Here is an 18,661-nt window from a genome sequence, read left to right on the forward strand (position 1 = left end):
AAGGGTTTGAGAGAAGACAAGGGCTTAGATACCAAGGTTTTCTTCTGGCCAAGTAACGAGGAAAAGCAGGGGAGACACCCGAAGATGCTCTATGAAATGGGAGTACAAGTTTCCATGACTGACACCCTAAACTCATCACTAAGATTGGCACAACAAATAGTGATTTTACCTTCCGTGTTTTGTGTGGGTTCCTCATTCTAGATGATTTCTTAATGTCCACTTCAGTGGTGTTGACACATCCAGGCTGGAATTGAAAAAGAAAAAGAGACATAAGGAATCTTTGAACGGGAAGTTTTCCAACCTGAGGAAATGCCATGATGACAGTCACTGGCAGCTTTTTCTAAATGGCACAGCCACTTCTATCAGCAGGGGTTGGTAATAAAATATGTTACACTCTTTTATCCTTGCATGATCTTCAGATATCATTCTCAATGAACCCCTAGAGAAACAGAAAGACAAGTGCATGGGTTTTGCATGCAGAAGTGTGTTGACATTAGTTGCAAATCATACAGATTTAGAACAAGGGTGTCCAGAACCAAATAAGGCAACAGTCCCAGCTGGTCCCCACACATAGCCTTGCTCGGTGTACCCTCTCCATATGAAGAGACACTGCTCTTAGAAGGCTCCTTGCTTCCCAAGTTAGAAAACTATAACCAGTTGAGCCAGCTCCAATTCCAGAGTAAATTTTTTAAACAATGATTCATGCAATCCGGTGACTGAGAATATTTGTTTTCCATAGACAGACTGTGCAAAGGAAGCTGTGGTTAGAATGAGAAAGATAAAGAAAGAAATTGGCCATCAGTATACCATGCTTCTTCCCAGAAATCCCCAACTTTTCTTCTTCCTTTCCCTCAGGCAAGTGAACCCATTTCCATGGGGTGGGGCTGTTGAATGAAGAGTGTGGGCAGCTTGCGCCTGGCTCTCTGGCAGCCTCATCAACATCATTTTGCTGGATTTATTGTTCTGTTGCACAGAAATGGAGAGCTGTGAAGCTTCTTTGTGTTTGGAGAAAAAGGAAGGGGGGGGGGGGAGGAAGAATTAGAAAAGAGAGGGAATGAAGAGGGAGAAGGAAGAGAGTGAGGAGATGGAGGAGAGGAATTATTAATCCAGAAACAGAGGAGAAAGGAGATGGGATCGTATATCTAGAAAGGTCCTCAGATATCACTTTGCTTTTAGAAGTGATTGGAAGTAAGTGGAAGTGACACATGGGTTGTGTTTTCTTTACTTTCAAACTTTGCTACAGGTCATCGGGATCTCTGGTACTAGTATAAAGTATTAACGTCGTGTGTCTCTGTTCAATTTCTCTATTTTTCTCCCATAGATTACAAGATCATTACACCATCAGATATACCTGAAAGTGACATCAGAGAACCTGCGAATGTAGAAAACGTCTGTCTGTTCTGCAGAGTTTTGATGGTGTTGGGGAGGGAGCAAAGAAACAGCACCAGTGTGACTGGGAAATGAGCTGTTCTCCACTGTTGTTGCTGAGCTAGGGTGCTGGCTCTTTTCTTCTTTGGAATTAAATTTAAGGAAGTTACATTGGTGGATAGGAATACATACGTTTCAGGTGTACATTTCCACAGCTTGTGAACTACTCATTGCATTGTGTGCCCATCATCCGAAGTCAAACCACTTTCTGTCACCGTTTATCTGACCCCCTTTACTCCTCTCCCCCTCTCTGCTAACCACTTCACTTTTGTTTGTGTCCATTGGTTCCTTTTATGATGATGTAAGACATTTTCCTAAAAGAACCCTTTCCTTGTAACAGCCACTATAATATCGTAACAAAAGTCCACCATAATATCGTAAGGAACAAAGCATATGAGAAAAAGGTTTCTTCTTGATTTGTTTTCTACATAAATTACATGTGAAATATATATGCCACACACACACACATTGCACTAAAACATAAAATAAATTACAATTTTGGTTTGCATGCCTATTTTAAAATAGAAACAGTGGGTTCAGCACAATGGAATGCTTGGAAGTGCAGGAGGAAGGAAAGGCACCTACCAGAGTGGGATGCATTTACTAATTGACACTTTGCATTTTACTTAAACTCTCCCAGCATCAGATTGATCAATATCCAGTGTTCTGATTGAATTTTTTTGTGGTAGTCTAGCATCAGTATTTCATGGAAGTCCCTCAGGAATTTTAATAACCAGCCAGAATTCACAACCATTGATCTAGATGTAACTGACATGATGCTTCAAAAATATTAAAGCTACATGTTTTCATTTCCTATTCAATTTGCATTTCCCTGCAACCTTCTGCCCCTAAGTCTGAGTCCACTGGGGGGGGGGGTGGAACGACACTGAAATTCTTTAAGCTGTTTTCAATATATCCAGAGCCAAGCATGGCAAGACAGAGCATAGAGATTTTCTCCTATATGTTAAGGGGTGGGGAGAATGAGACATAATATACAAGGGAAGGCATGTCCTTTCATACCTGGAGAAAAGGAGGAATATAGGTAAGATCAAGAGCTCTACAGGTATCCCAGGAAGAAACACCAAGATAAGTGGGAGATGAGAGAAGTGCTCAGACAGGGGAGAGGGAGCCTGTGATTGCACAGTAGGAGAGCTGGTCCCAGCCATCTAAAGGGAGGCTCATGTGCCATGATAACCAACATACATACTCTGAGCCGGGCAGGTGTTGCAAGAAAGATGAGTGTGAGACAATTCTTGGCAAGGCTCATATGCAGCAGGTGAGAGATGCAGAATTTGTTACATGCCCCTGTCACACAGGGCGCAGTTTCTGAGCAGTGGATGGATGAATGGAGCTTGAGATTGGGTCAAAGGCAGCAGTGTGCAAGGATTTTATGCTGGGAACAAATGTCTGGAACACATACTCTAGCAGTAAGTACAAGAAGATGAGATGGTGCCCTGCCAACCACACCCTGTGATAGCAGTCCTGGGGACAGATGTGCCTACCTGGCCAAAGCAGAAGTTAGCAAAGAGCCAGATTTAGCCCAGAGGATGTCAACCCTCATCCCCCACTGCATGAAATCACTTAAAAACAAAACCTTTAGAGCCCAGACTTCTATCCCCAAAAATTTTGCATAGCAATAGGTAAAGTGGAAAGGAATCTGAAAGTGTAGTCATTTATCTAAACATGACTCAGTTATCTAACAGATGATTTATCAGTGTTTCCCAACGTGGGGCCCATGCCCCACAGGGGGGCAATTTGATAGTTAAGGGGGGCAACTTGAAAATGGACTTGACACGACTTTAACTCTTTCACCCTGGGCCATTTAAATGCAATGCTAGATATCGGTGCCAAATTTAACAAAAAATGCAATTCTTAAATAATTGCGGTAAATAATTATTAAGTATAATTTCGTTTGACGAGACCAAAATATCAACTGGGTGATTGGCATTGTCAAGTAAACTTCGTCCTGGGATCACCGCGGAGCATGCCGTCTGCCACGGGGAACCCAGATGTTTTAAAAATTCGCTAAACAATGCAGTTATTCTCACCTAATTGGCCCATCGCAACTTCTATAGTGTTTCACATCATTCAGTTGGTGTTAATTTGAAATAAGTGTCAGTCAAAACTGTTGTAAAAGCTCATTGATTTAATAAATATACATATATATTGCATAGATATAATTGGTATTTGATTTTATTTTTATCAATATTAAACTCTTTATTAAGTACTTCTTGCATCGGGGCTAGAAAGCACTAATATTTTACAAATATTATTGGGGCTATAATAGTGCATGTACGACAATTTTAATTTTAGAAGCATAACTTTCCAGAAAATTTTGTCAAGTGGAAAAAATATAGATACCTTTTGATTTGCGGTGGTAGTGCAGTAAATGTGTTATATACATTTAAATAAATATGAATTTTTAGTATACGTTTACTCTATGTCACATTGAATATATTTTAACACATATTTTAATATTAGTTTTTAATTGATCTTATTTTTATTATAGCCCATAGTAAAATGAGTGGTGCAAGCAAGAAAAAAACTCGTCAATATTAGGAGGAATATTTAAAATTTGGGTTCATACCCGCTGTTCATGATGAACGGATTCCTTTTTGTCTTTTATGCCAGCAATGCTTGACCAATGAATCAATGAAACGAGGTCATCTTGAGGCGCATTTGAAGGCAAAACATAGTGCTCATATTAATTCAGATTTGAGTTACTTTAAAACTTTAAAGAAAAATTTTGAAAAAAGAACAACATTAAAGTCTCTATTTACTGCTCATACTTCAACTAATAATCGTGTTCTTGAGGCTAGTTATCAAATTTCTTTATTCGTCGCTAAAACTGGAGAAAATCACACTATAGGAGAGAATTTAATAAAACCGTCAATATCAGCATTTCTTAAAACGGTTCTTGAAAAAGATGACAAAGATGTAAAAGCTATGCCACTCAGTAACAATTCTGTTAGCAGAAGAATAGACGAAATGAGTGAGGATATTGAAAAACAACTTACTGAAAAGCTGAAAACAAGAAAATTCTCCTTGCAAATGGATGAATCAACTTTGAGAGACAGTGAGGCAGTATTGATAACTTACGTAAGATATATTGATAAAGGACATTTTGCTGAAGAAATACTGTTCTGTAAAAGATTAGAAAGCACCGCTACCTCCAAAGATATATATAATAAGCTAAAAAACTACTTAGATGTCAATGATATACCAATGAAAAATATAACATCTTGTGCTGCAGATGGTGCTCCCAATATGATGGGCAAGAAAAATAGCTGCTTAAAATTGATGAAAGAGAGTGACGTCACGGAAATGGCGCCGTGAGAAGCGCGTCCGACAGCTCTCCCCTAAATCACAACAAATTTATCAACTAGAAACAGAAAAATTTATCCTCGGAGCATTCCGGAGTTCCACACAAACTGAAAGCAAAAGGACTGTTATCACTTGAATCTGAGAGACGAGGGTGTGGAGGAAGCTACCGCAGCAGTGACGCTCATTCAAGCCGCGAGGGAGTGCGCCTGCGGTGAGTCAGCCCATATACTTGGGAACCTCGAGCCGCCGCGAACTGCCACCGCGAGCGGCCACCACAAGCCGCCGCGCGAGCGCCCGGTCCGGTTGAGCACCGCTGACGTTCCCAGCGGCCCGCACACTGCGAGTGGGGGTCGCCGGCCACCGGTGCCCGGAGCACCCCATTCGCGCGCGTGCCTTGGGCATTCCACGCGCCCAGGGCGCCCTGCTGGCCCGCACACCCAGGGGGCTCCATTATCCTGCGCCTGGTGCGGTCCAGCCGCCAGCAGCGGGGTGAGCGGGAGAGGCTTGGGAGATTCTCTCCATGGGCGGGGCACCTCACCCAGCCATTCAAGCTAACAATCAAGCGTTGGGGGAGGGGCGCGTGCAGGCAGCCTAAAATACCTTCGGGAGCACAGCTGCGACCCAATCACTGAAATTAGCTTAACCCATGAAATCTGCGCACCCTCGGTTCTAATTGATAAGATCTCTCTCAGTTCAGCGACCCAAGACAAGAGGCGTGATATTTTTTAGTGCCTCTCGCTAAAGGGGCGGGGGCAACTTCTGATTGATAGAGCCTCCATATTCAGGGATAAACGCTAACAAGAAGGACTTGGCAGATAATAAGATCTATACTACACTAGTCGCAAGCAGAGACTAGTGCCTCTTCTTCCCAGCAAAAACAGGCTACAAAGTGTGGAAAGCCTGGGTTCAGAGGTCCAACTGAATGCTAGGCGCTGAACAGTCACCTTGACAACAATTGACTCCCACCCCCGCCTGATTACACTGGAGGCCCTGACTCTCAGAGCCTTTCCTAAAGCCTTGCACTGAGTGGGGATAGAGTGGGGATTTCCCAGCTCTTTGAGCCTCTTACTCCCCAGGCAGAAGCAGTTGCAGCCTTATAGCTGGATCACCAGGCTGCTAATTCAGGAAGGGGGGACTAGGAGAGAGAATCCAGGAAAGCAAACTCTCTCATCATTGGACCCTGCAAACGCCAACAAGCCTTGACTACCAGCAAGACTAAAGCCAATTATATGACATTGCCATAGAATCCCATCAACTGCAAATCCCTACCTAAGTGTGACACAGGGGCAGAGCCCAGGGTACAGAGTCACCGACCAGGAAGAGGGAGAGAAAAGAAAAAGGAAGAAGTTAACCTCTCAAAATCAAGAAAAATCCACAGACTTTACAACTTGTTCCAATAATTTTTTTTGTTGTTGTTTGTTTCTTCTATCTTATTGCCTTTATTTCCTCCACCTCGGTCCTTCTATTCTCTGCCCATCTTATGCTTCCCCTTTCTTGAACTACACTACCAATGAGTGTTGCATTTTATTTTTCTTCTTCATCCTCACCCTCCTTTAAGGTTATACTCCAAAACACTTAACTCTCACTCTCTCCTCTTTTGTTTTTTTTTGTTTTTTTTTTGTCTTGCTTTATTTTGTTTTTTTCTCCTCCTATTTTATTTCTTCCTTCGTTTTTCTCTTTTTCTTATTTTTTCCTTTCTATTCGTTTTTTCTTTTCTCATTTTACTTTCCTCCCATATAATCCTCAATCACGAACAAATTAGTTAATTTGGGACTCAAGGCTTTTTTTTGGCTTTATTTCTCTTTTTTGCTTTTGTTTTTATTTTTTTTTCTCTTGTTTGTTTATTTTTGTGGCATTTTGGGTCCTCCCAACCCAAGGTCTCCATTGTATTTAGTCTTCGCTCCACTTAATACAACAGATTTTTACTTATTATTTTTATTTTTTCTTCTTTATTATTCTTTTTTGGTCCTTTTTTCTGATTCCCTCTTATCCCTCTCATTATATCTCTTAGTTGACCATCACTTACAAGCAAATCATCTTATGCTTGTCTAAGATTTTCTTCCTTTTTTTTTTTTTTTTTGCATTTAGTAGGTCCCTACTCCCTTTTTTTTGCCCCTTGAACTCTTCACCCCAAATCAGGCCCTCCATTATAGGCACGATATTTCCCTGAGGAGGGGAGAGGAGGGAAAGAGAAGAGAGAAAAAAAGGGGGAAATAATAAATTATTACTGTTTTTTTTTGTGGGGTGTTTTACGCTTTTTTTTTTCTTTTTACTCTTTATTAATTCTAATTAGTGCTATCAATAAGACCACCCTCAGATGCCGATAAGAAAGAGGAAATCAAATATTATGGATACAAAAGAAAGAGAGGTAACACAAATAGATGTGGAAAAATCTATGGAGAAAAGACTTAACATATTGGAAGCCTTTGAGCTAAATGACAGAGAATTTAAAATAGAAATCTTAAAAATACTCAGAGATATACAAGAAAACACAGAAAGGCAATATAGGGAGATCAGAAAACAACTCAATGAACACAAAGAATATATTACCAAGGAAATTGAAACTATAAAAACAAATCAAACAGAAATGAAAAACTCAATTCACGAGCTGAAAAACGAGGTAACAAGCTTAGCTAACAGAACAGCCCAGATTGAAGATAGGATTAGTGAAATAGAAGACAAACAACTTGAGGCACAACAGAGAGAAGAAGAAAGAGACTCAAAAATAATAAAAAACGAGAAAGCCCTACAGGAATTGTCTGACTCCATCAGAAAGAATAACATAAGAATAATAGGTATATCAGAGGGAGAAGAGAAAGAAAATGGAATGGAGAATATACTCAAACAAATAATAGACGAGAACTTCCCAAGCCTGTGGAAGGAACTAAAGCCTCAAATTCAAGAAGCAAACAGAACACCAAGTTTTCTTAACCCCAACAAACCCACTCCAAGGCACATCATAATAAAGATGACACAAACCAATGACAAAGAAAAAATTCTCAAGGCAGCCAGGGAAAAGAAGAATACAACATATAAAGGAAGGCCTATTAGATTATCATCAGATTTCTCAGCAGAAACTCTACAAGCTAGAAGAGAGTGGACCCCAATATTTAAAGCCCTGAAAGAGAGGAACTTTCAGCCAAGAATACTATACCCATCAAAGCTATCCTTCAAGTATGAAGGAGATATAAAAACATTCACAAATACAGAAAAGATGAGAGAATTTATCAACAGAAAGCCCCCACTCCAGGAAATACTAAGGGGGGTTTTCCAACCAGATTCAAAGAACAAAAGAAAACAACACCACAAGTAACAGCTCCACCAAAACACAATAAAACCAAACTTAAACTGTGACAACAAAGGAAAAAAAGGGGGGAGAGGATGGAGATTAACAGTAGCAAAGGATGATGAAGTGCAGAAATACTTATAAGATAGGGTACTACAATGAATATGGTAGGTACCCTTTTCATTACTTAATGGTAACCACCCTTAAAAAAACCACCACAAAAACACTTGACTTAAAAAAGGTAGCAACAGAGGAAAGAAGTATGGAACACAAACAAACAAAAACAAATGATAGAAAAACAAAAGAGAAGAATCAAACTAGATACAAAACTAACAGAAAGCAATTTATAAAATGGCAGTAGGGAACCCACAAGTGTCAATAATTACACTAAATGTAAATGGATTAAACTTACCAATAAAAAGACACAGAGTAGCAGAATGGATTAAAAAAGAAAATCCAACTATATGCTGCCTACAAGAAACACATCTAAGCAACAAGGATAAAAACAAATTCAAAGTGAAAGGCTGGAAAACAATACTCCAAGCAAACAACACCCCAAAAAAAGCAGGTGTAGCAATACTCATATCTAATAATGCTGACTACAAGACAGAAAAAGTACTCAGAGACAAAAATGGTCATTTCATAATGATTAAGGGGAAGTTGAATCAAGAAGACATAACAATCCTTAATATATATGCACCAAACCAAGGAGCACCAAAATATATAAGACAGCTACTTATTGACCTTAAAACAAAAACTAACAAAAATACAATCATACTTGGAGACCTCAATACACCGCTGACGGCTCTAGATCGGTCATCCAAACAGAGAATCAATAAAGATATAGTAGCCTTAAACGAAATACTAGAACACCTGGATATGATAGACATCTACAGGACACTTCATCCCAAAGCGACAGAGTATACATTTTTCTCTAGTGTACATGGAACATTCTCAAGAATTGACCATATGTTGGGCCACAAAGACAATATCAGCAAATTTAGAAAAATTGAAATTGTACCAAGCATATTTTCTGATCATAAAGCCTTGAAACTAGAATTCAACTGCAAAAAAGAGGAAAAAAATCCCACAAAAATGTGGAAACTAAACAACATACTTCTAAAAAATGAATGGGTCAAAGAAGAAATAAGCGCAGAAATCAAAAGATATATACAGACAAATGAAAATGAAAATACGACATTTCAGAATCTCTGGGATGCAGCAAAAGCAGTAATAAGAGGAAAGTTCATATCACTTCAGGCCTATATGAACAAACAAGAGAGAGCCGAAGTAAACCACTTAACTTCACACCTTAAGGAACTAGAAAAAGAAGAACAAAGACAACCCAAAACCAGCCGAAGAAAGGAGATAATAAAAATCAGAGCAGAAATAAATGAAATAGAGAACAGAAAAACTATAGAAAAAATCAATAAAACAAGGAGCTGGTTCTTTGAAAAGATCAACAAAATTGACAAACCCTTGGCAAGACTCACCAAGGAAAAAAGACACAGGACTCAAATAAATAAAATCCAAAATGAAAGAGGAGAGATCACCACAGACATCATAGAAATACAAAGAATTATTGTAGAATACTATGAAAAATTATATGCCACCAAATACAACAACCTAGAAGAAATGGATAAATTCCTAGAACAATACAACCTTCCTAGACTGAGTCATGAAGAAGCAGAAAGCCTAAACAGACCAATCAGCAGGGAGGAAATAGAAAAAACTATTAAAAATCTCCCCCAAAATAAAAGTCCAGGCCCAGACGGTTATACTAGTGAATTCTATCAAACATTCAAAGAAGACTTGGTTCCTATTCTACTCAAAGTCTTCCAAAAAATTGAAGAAGAAGCAATACTTCCAAACACATTTTATGAGGCCAACATAACCCTCATACCAAAACCTGGCAAGGATGGCACAAAGAAAGAAAACTACAGACCAATATCTCTAATGAATACAGAAGCTAAAATACTAAACAAAATACTGGCAAACTGAATACAACAACATATTAAAAAAATAATACATCATGATCAAGTGGGATTCATCCCAGAATCTCAAGGATGGTTCAACATACGCAAAACGGTTAACGTAATACACCATATCAACAAAACAAAGAACAAAAACCACATGATCTTATCAATAGATGCAGAAAAGGCTTTTGATAAAATACAACACAATTTTATGTTTAAGACTCTCAACAAAATGGGTATAGAAGGAAAATATCTCAACATGATAAAGGCCATAATGATAAACCATCAGCCAACATCCTATTAAATGGCATAAAACTGAGGACTTTCTACCTTAAATCAGGAACAAGACAGGGTTGTCCACTCTCTCCACTCTTATTCAACGTGGTGCTAGAAGTTCTGGCCAGAGCAATCAGACAATACAAAGAAATAAAAGGCATCCATATCGGAAAAGAAGAAGTAAAGCTATCACTTTTTGCTGATGATATGATCCTATACATCGAAAACCCGAAGGACTCCACAAAAAGATTATTAGAAACAATAAACCAATACAGTAAGGTCACAGGATACAAAATTAACATACAAAAGTCCATAGCCTTTCTATATGCCAACAATGAAATATTAGAAAACGAACTCAAAAAAATAATCCCCTTCACGATTGCAACAAAAAAAATAAAATACCTAGGAATAAACATAACAAAGAATGTAAAGGACCTATATAATGAAAATTACAAAGCATTGTTAAGGGAAATCGAAAAAGATACAATGAGATGGAAAAACATTCCTTGTTCTTGGATAGGAAGAATAAATATAATCAAAATGGCCATATTACCCAAAGCAATATACAAATTTAATGCAATTCCCATCAAAATCCCTATGAGATTTTTTAAAGAAATGGAACAAAAAATCATCAGATTTATATGGAACTATAAAAAACCCCGAATAGCCAATACAATCCTAAGGAAAAAGAATGAAGCTGGGGGCATTACAATACCTGACTTTAAACTATATTATAGGGCCACGATAATCAAAACAGCATGGTATTGGCAAAAAAATAGACACTCAGACCAATGGAACAGAATAGAAAGCCCAGAAATAAAACCACATATATATGGTCAAATAATCTTTGATAAAGGGGCCAACAACACACAATGGAGAAAAGAAAGCCTCTTCAACAAATGGTGTTGGGAAAACTGGAAAGCCACATGCAAAAGAATGAAACTCGACTACAGCCTGTCCCCGTGTACTAAAATTAATTCAAAATGGATCAAAGACCTAAATATAAGACCTGAAACAATAAAGTACATAGAAGAAGACATAGGTACTAAAATCATGGACCTGGATTTTAAAGAACATTTTATGAACTTGACTCCAATGGCAAGAGAAGTGAAGGCAAAGATAAATGAATGGGACTACATCAGAATTAAAAGTTTTTGCTCAGCAAGAGAAACTGATATCAAAATAAACAGACAGCCAACTATATGGGAACTGATATTTTCAAACGACAGCTCAGATAAGGGCCTAATATCCAAAATTTACAAAGAACTCATAAAACTCAACAACAAACAAACAAACAATCCAATAAAAAAATGGGAAGAGGACATGAACAGACACTTCTCCCAGGAAGAGATACAAATGGCCAACAGATATATGAAAAGATGCTCAGCTTCATTAGTTATTAGAGAAATGCAAATCAAAACTACAATGAGATACCACCTCACTCCTGTTAGATTAGCTATTATCAACAAGACGGGTAATAGCAAATGTTGGAGAGGCTGTGGAGAAAAAGGAACCCTCATTCACTGTTGGTGGGACTGTAAAGTAGTACAACCATTATGGAGGAAAGTATGGTGGTTCCTCAAAAAACTGCAAATAGAACTACCTTATGACCCAGCAATCCCTCTACTGGGTATATACCCCAAAACCTCAGAAACATTGATACGTGAAGACACATGTAGCCCCATGTTCATTGCAGCACTGTTCACAGTGGCCAAGACATGGAAACAACCAAAAAGCCCTTCAATAGAAGACTGGATAAAGAATATGTGGCACATATACACTATGGAATACTACTCAGCCCTAAGAAATGATGACATCAGATCATTTACAGCAAAATGGTGGGATCTTGATAACATTATAAGGAGTGAAATAAGCAAATCAGAAAAAAACAAGTACTACATGATTCCATACATTGGTGGAACATAAAAATGAGACTAAGAGACATGGACAAGAGTGTGGTGGTTACCAAGGGTGGGGGGGGAGGGAGGACATGGGAGGGAGGGAGGGAGAGAGTTAGGGGGAGGGGGAGGGGCACAGAGAACTAGATAGAGGGTGACGGAGGACAATCTGACTTTGGGCGAGGGGTTTGCAACATAATTTGATGGCAAAATAACCTAGACATGTTTTCTTTGAATATATGTACCCTGATTTATTAATGTCATCCCATTACCATTAATAAAAATTTATTAAAAAAAAATTGATGAAAGATACGAATCCAGAAATTATTCTTGTGCATTGTGTTATTCATAGGGAAAACTTGGTAGCTAAAAACATCTCGCCTGTTCTGAATGAAGTATTACATACAGTAATAAAGTGTGTTAATGCTATTAAAGCTAGTGCCAAATGTGAGCATCTTTTCAAGCTATTTTGTGAAGAACAAAATGAAGACCATGTGAGACTTTTACTTCATACTGAAGTAAGATGGCTATCTAAAGGAAACTGTTTGAAAAGATTTATGGAACTGTTTGATACTCTTAGTGATTTTTTAAGTGACAAACCTGAAATGAAGTATCTGCTAACAATAGATGGTAAAGCATTTGTGAGTTATTTAGCCGATATCTTTGAAAAACTAAATATATTAAATAAGCAACTTCAAGGAACAAATAAAACTCTTGTCGATGTAAAAGTAAAGATATTTGGTTTCATTACCAATATTGAGTTATGTCAGAAACATATTAACAACAAAAACTTTAAACAGTTTCATTGGCTCCAAAAATGTGAAGTAACTGATACCGCTTTACTTGTTATTGTCAATCATTTGAATATTCTATCGGCTGATTTAAAAGAAAGATTTTCTGATTTAAAACAAATTGATTTCCCAACATGGATGATGCAGCCAATGTTAGTGGATTTGTCTGATATATCAAATATGCAGTATCAAGAAGAACTCGCAGAATTGCAAAATGATGAGTCAGTTAAAGCTTTATTTAATATCAAAGGAGCAATGGCATGGCTTTGTAAGGAAACAGAAATCAAATACCCAAATTCAATCAAATGTGCAAGAAAACTATTGCTACCGTTTCCATCTTCATTTTTAGCTGAATGTGGATTTAGTGCTGTAAATGATTTACTGGTAAAAAAAGAAATCGGCTGGATATAACATAACGTGGAGACTTGAGACTAAAGCTAACCAAATTGGAACCTAATATAAAATCTCTGTGCAGCAAGCATCAAGCGCAAGGATCACACTAAATTAAAATAATAAATTAATATAGAAAAATCTGTATTAAAATTATTTGGAATTTAAATTTCTGTTTTTCATTATATGTTTTGAAATTTTACTTACTGTGTTTTGTTAACAATTTCATAGTGATTTCTTCCTAGAACCTATCATTTATGTTTATTAAGTGAACAAATCAATTTTTTTTATTTTATTTATTCATTTTTAGAGAGGAGAGAGACAGAGAGGGAGAGAGAGGAGAGAGAGACAGAGAGAGAGAAGGGGGGAGGAGCTGGAAGCATCAACTCCCATATGTGCCTTGACCAGGCAAGCCCAGGGTTTTGAACCAGCGACCTCAGCATTTCCAGGTCGACGCTTTATCCACTGCGCCACCACAGGTCAGGCCACAAATCAATTTTTTAATGTTAAAAATTATGTATGTTACATAGGGGGGGACATAAAAATTTTAGAAAGGTTAAGGTGGGGCATGGCACAAAAAAGGTTGGGAAACACTGATTTACATAATTGTATAATACAGAGCACACACATTGAAAACTATCTTTTAAATGGGCTTCTGAGAAAAACAGATCAATTATACAATTAAAAATTGCATTTTCTTCAAGCATCTGAAGAATATGAACTAACTGAACTTGAAATTTCCTTCCATAATAAGCTGCGATTCTAAATCAATCTTACTTCATCCCTGGTGGGATCATTGACAAAGGGACCCATAAATTGTGTCAGCCACTGAAGGCATAAAGTGGAAAGAAAGATGTCCTCCTCTTATAAGGACATCCCTGAGAGCAGCCACAAAGACAGAATTTTCAACCTCAAAGTTCAAGATTATGGACATTTAATAAATGAGCCATTAACAGACATCTAAAATTCTATTCAAACCAATTACTAGCATCTTTATTGAGCAAATGAATAAGAAAGTATTGATTCTAAAAGTGAACATTATTAGAAACTGAATCCTGAGATAATGTGCCATAACTCTGCTTCCGTTCCAGGCAAATAAAATCTGCCTGTTCAAAATTTGTTGCTGATGGCTAAATTATTAAAATAATAAGCTGGACCGGACCTGAGATGCATGTCTCTGTGGCCCTCTGGCTTCCTTTCACTTCTAAAGAGCCTCTTGGGACAGCTAATGGATAAATAGATCACTGATCTATTAGAGTATAGGGCTGGATTGAAGTTGGCACGGGGCATTACAAGATAACTGACCATGTCATGCGTCCATTCTCATGTACAGTCTCTTGGTTTTCACCAACATGGCAGAGAAATATTTTTTAAAATTTTACTTTTTAGCACTTTTGATCTCAATACGATCATGTTATTTTAAAAAGGCAGTTATCTTTCTGAAGCATATACACTGTGTACCACTAGCTGGCACCAGACCCACGTGAAATGTTATACATCAATGGGTTTTCTGCATAGCTATACAGATCTTCCAAATAAGATATAAATAACATTATCATTACCAAGTAGGCACTTAATAAAAATGTTCAAATATGTACTAGTTGACAGATAGAATATTAAGTACACAGTACTGGATTTAAAAAAGAATAAAGTGGTATTTACATTGGCCTAGAAAAGAATTGTAAGTTATTTCTAGTGATTTAAAGGTGAATTTATTATCAACAGAATTAAGCTGTGTCATAGCATTAGTATAATACTATTTATTAAAAAGAATTTAATACTTTACAATTTTTTTTTGTATTTTTCAGAAGTTAGAAGCAGGGAGGCAGTCACCAGGGGATGATGCTCTGCCCATCGAGGGCGTTGCTCTGTTTCTGCCGGAGCCATTCTAACACCTGAGGTGGAGGCCATGGAGCCGTCCTCAGCACCTGGGCCAACTTTGCTCCACTGGAGCCTTGGCTGCAGGAAGGGAAGAAAGAGATAGAGAGGAAACAGAAGGAGAAGGTTGGAAAAGCAGATGGGTGCTTCTCCTGTGTGCCCTGGCCAGGAATCGAACCTGGGACTTCCACACTAAAATTTATTTCTAAAGTAGCAAAAGGTGCAAATTATTGAGAAATGTTACTGCAACAGTGTTCATGTAAGTGTCTTCATGAATTTCAAAACAGAAGCTAAAATTTTTGGGTTTTCTTGATTGATATTTTATTTAAAGGAATTTAATACTATTTAATTTCTCTTGTGGCATAATGCATTTTTAGTCGTAGCAAAAGGCACACGTGTTTGGGGTAACTTGGGACAATAAGGACTTTTCCGCGACCAGCAGGACTAGGAGTCTGCAATGGAGAGCAACTCCCTCTAAAATCAATCACCATAGCTGATGTGTTACTGAGCAAAACAACGTCTTAAATGACAAACAAATGAAGATTTAAGAACAAGGTGGCAAACAGAGCGGATAGTAAGATATATGCGTATCCTTGAAAATATTTTAAAAAGATATGATTCTGGAAAATTAAGGATTTGAAAATATATATTTATGGGCTCAAATACAATTAAGTTATTGAAAAAGATTTTTCCTTTTATAACACAGAACATGTTTTAAAAATTCACCTTTTAATGTATTCTACCTCAATTAAAATGATTCCTTACCCTTATGTAAAATGATTACTGACTTTAAAGTGTTCAATCTCGGGATTTTATTTTCAGATCCAATTCAGGCTTTCTATGGGCACTTGTCGATGGATTCAGCCTCCAAGTCGTGGAAGCCTGGCTGTCCCGTCCACACACAAACTGAAGGAAGTTGACTGAGAAAACTACCCTGAAATTCCTTCCATCTACCTTCCTCTATATTATTTACTCCTTTGATTCCTACTTACCAGCTATACATTTTTTTGAGAGAGAAAGAGGAGTGAGAAACAAAGAGAGAAACAACATGTTGTTCCACTTAGTTGTGCACCCATTTATTGCTTTTCATATGTGCTCTGACTGGGGCTTGGGGTCCAACCAGTGACCCTGGAATTGAACTGGCAACCTCTATGCTCTGGGATGATGCTCCATCTACTGCACCACTGGCCAGAGCTGCTGGATACACATTTTTAATTGTGTAATCCCACTGCAGCGTATGCTATGAATGAATTCCGAATCTCAAGAGGCAGATGGAAGGCTACCGTACTGGAGGGGAGAGAAATGCATCATGCATGATAGCTTAGAGCTGCAGAAAGTGATTAGGTAGAAATTGTAAACCATGGTAAGGACTTTGGTTTTATTCTAAACATAACTGAAAGGCATTGGAGGGCTTTAAAGAGGAAAGTGACTTGGTATGATGTATATTTTTAAAAACTCACTGTGCCCTTCCCAGAAATTAACTTAAAATGGATCATAGAACTAAATGTAAAATGCTAAAATATAAAACTCTTGGAAGAAGATAACTTGGGAGAAAACTTAGGTGACCTTTTGGTTTGGTGATGACTTTTTAGATGCCATGCTAAAGGCACAATCCATGAAAGAGAATAGCCAACGATGACTCATGGTTATTGTCAAATGGGTTTGCCAGTAATTCCTGGTTATTGGCAAAATATTTTTTGGATTTCTGGTTTATGTGTTTATCATCAAACACATTAAAATTTTTTACTTTAATTCTTAGAGTGCTGAATGTGGGAATGAAGGAATGACACTTCATTCCTGATGGCAATGAAGATATCCCCAGTGTAAAAATTTAGAGCCAAACAGTAGGAAAATTGGCCAGTTACTAAACATTGTAAAACGAGGAAGCCTGGGAAAGAAATAAATGTAAACAAAAGACAGGAACCAAGGATGGCTCCTGGATTGTATTTATGTACAATTTTAGTAATTACTGAAATCTTCTTGCCCCTGCCCATCCCTTTGCATCACCATTGGCAACATGGTGCTTACCACTGAACGTGCAATGTTAATATCTGGTTATCAATTACCAAGAGCCTAGCAGAGCAGCCTGTTACTCAGAGCTTCTGCTACATCTCCCTAGGTTCTTCTTCAGGGAATCCTACCACTTTCTCCTAATCTGTTCTTGTTGAAATCAGATCACTTCAATTTAACATCTAGGAACTGTCTGTTCAACCTGTGATGATATTCTCTTTTAGTAGACCAGCCATTGTCAATGCCAGCACAACTACAGCCAGTCACAGGCTTCAACAAGCTACCAAGAGGACGCTGATGACTAATTCTGCCTCGAGCTTCTTTGTGATTGCTGACATCACTCATTCCTCATGTTCACCTTTAAAAACCTTAAAATATTCTCAGCTAGAGTTGCTTCGTATTAAAACAAAATCACTTGGTAGAGGCTGAGTTGTCATACTTACGGTACCTTGAATAAAATACAAGATCCTTGAGGAAGAGACGCAGGCCTGAGGCAGGTGTTCACAAACACTTCATCTCTGTTATACCTGGCCTGCCACCCACAGGAGTGATTCCTCTCCTTCCTTCTGTGACTTTTTTCCCTTACGAAATGCTGATTGTAACTTGAGGACATGCAAAGGTTTTTGAGTTGAGAGATAGAAGGACTATCTTTGAGTTGAGAGATAGAAGGACTGTTTAACACACACACACTCCAAATTTGCCCTGCCCTGGGAGGCCATGGGTTGGCATCCAGGGTATTTTAGTATTTTTAATTTAAAAAATTTTTAATGTTTATTTATTGATTTTAGTGAAAGAAAAAGTGGGAGAGAGAAAGGGAGATAGAGACATGAACATTGATCTGTTTCCTGTGTGTGCCCTGACTGGGGATCAAACCAGCAACCTCTGCACTTTGGGATGATGCTCTAACCAACTGAACTATCCATCCAGGGCAGTATCCAGGGCATTTTAATTCATATTATGTTGTGCCTCTGAAATTTCATGCATGGGTAAGTGAGTAGCAATACAGAATTTTAAGATTCCTGGTCCATGGACTTAGTTACCATCAAATGCCTTAACATTTTATTTATTTATTTATTTTTTTTTACTTTAACTCTAAAGGTGTTTGTTGAATGTATGAATGAAGGCATAAAAACTAGATCAGCTCTCTGATGATGATGAAAATATCCCCAGTGTAAAAATTTAGAGCCAAAAATCAGTAAGGTATCAGTTACTGCATTGGTGAAAACAATATTTAATTTTATAGCTATTCTTATTGATTTAGTACTGGTAATTTAATGGTATGCTGTAAGGGTGAACAGACCAGACAAAATTCCTAATAGTATAAATAACTCACAATAAGTTTAAAAAACTTAGAATAATTGCTATTATGGATAACAATGAAAAGCTAAATATGACAAGTAAGTT

General features: G+C 37.8%; 1 protein-coding gene across 6 annotated transcripts in view; it reads right to left on the bottom strand.

Moving 5' to 3' along the window:
* Nucleotides 1–18,661, bottom strand: part of RGS7 (regulator of G protein signaling 7) — a 476,419-nt gene that overhangs the window by 46,812 nt on the left and 410,946 nt on the right. For all 6 annotated transcript variants that reach the window (XM_066235224.1, XM_066235205.1, XM_066235210.1 and 3 more), the window contains one exon: nucleotides 170–244. In XM_066235224.1, coding sequence (XP_066091321.1) covers nucleotides 170–244 — 75 coding nt within the window. The remainder of the gene's footprint in view (nucleotides 1–169; nucleotides 245–18,661) is intronic.

The sequence above is a fragment of the Saccopteryx bilineata genome, chromosome 1, assembly GCF_036850765.1.
Source record: "Saccopteryx bilineata isolate mSacBil1 chromosome 1, mSacBil1_pri_phased_curated, whole genome shotgun sequence".
In the NCBI taxonomy this organism is placed as follows: domain Eukaryota; kingdom Metazoa; phylum Chordata; class Mammalia; order Chiroptera; family Emballonuridae; genus Saccopteryx; species Saccopteryx bilineata.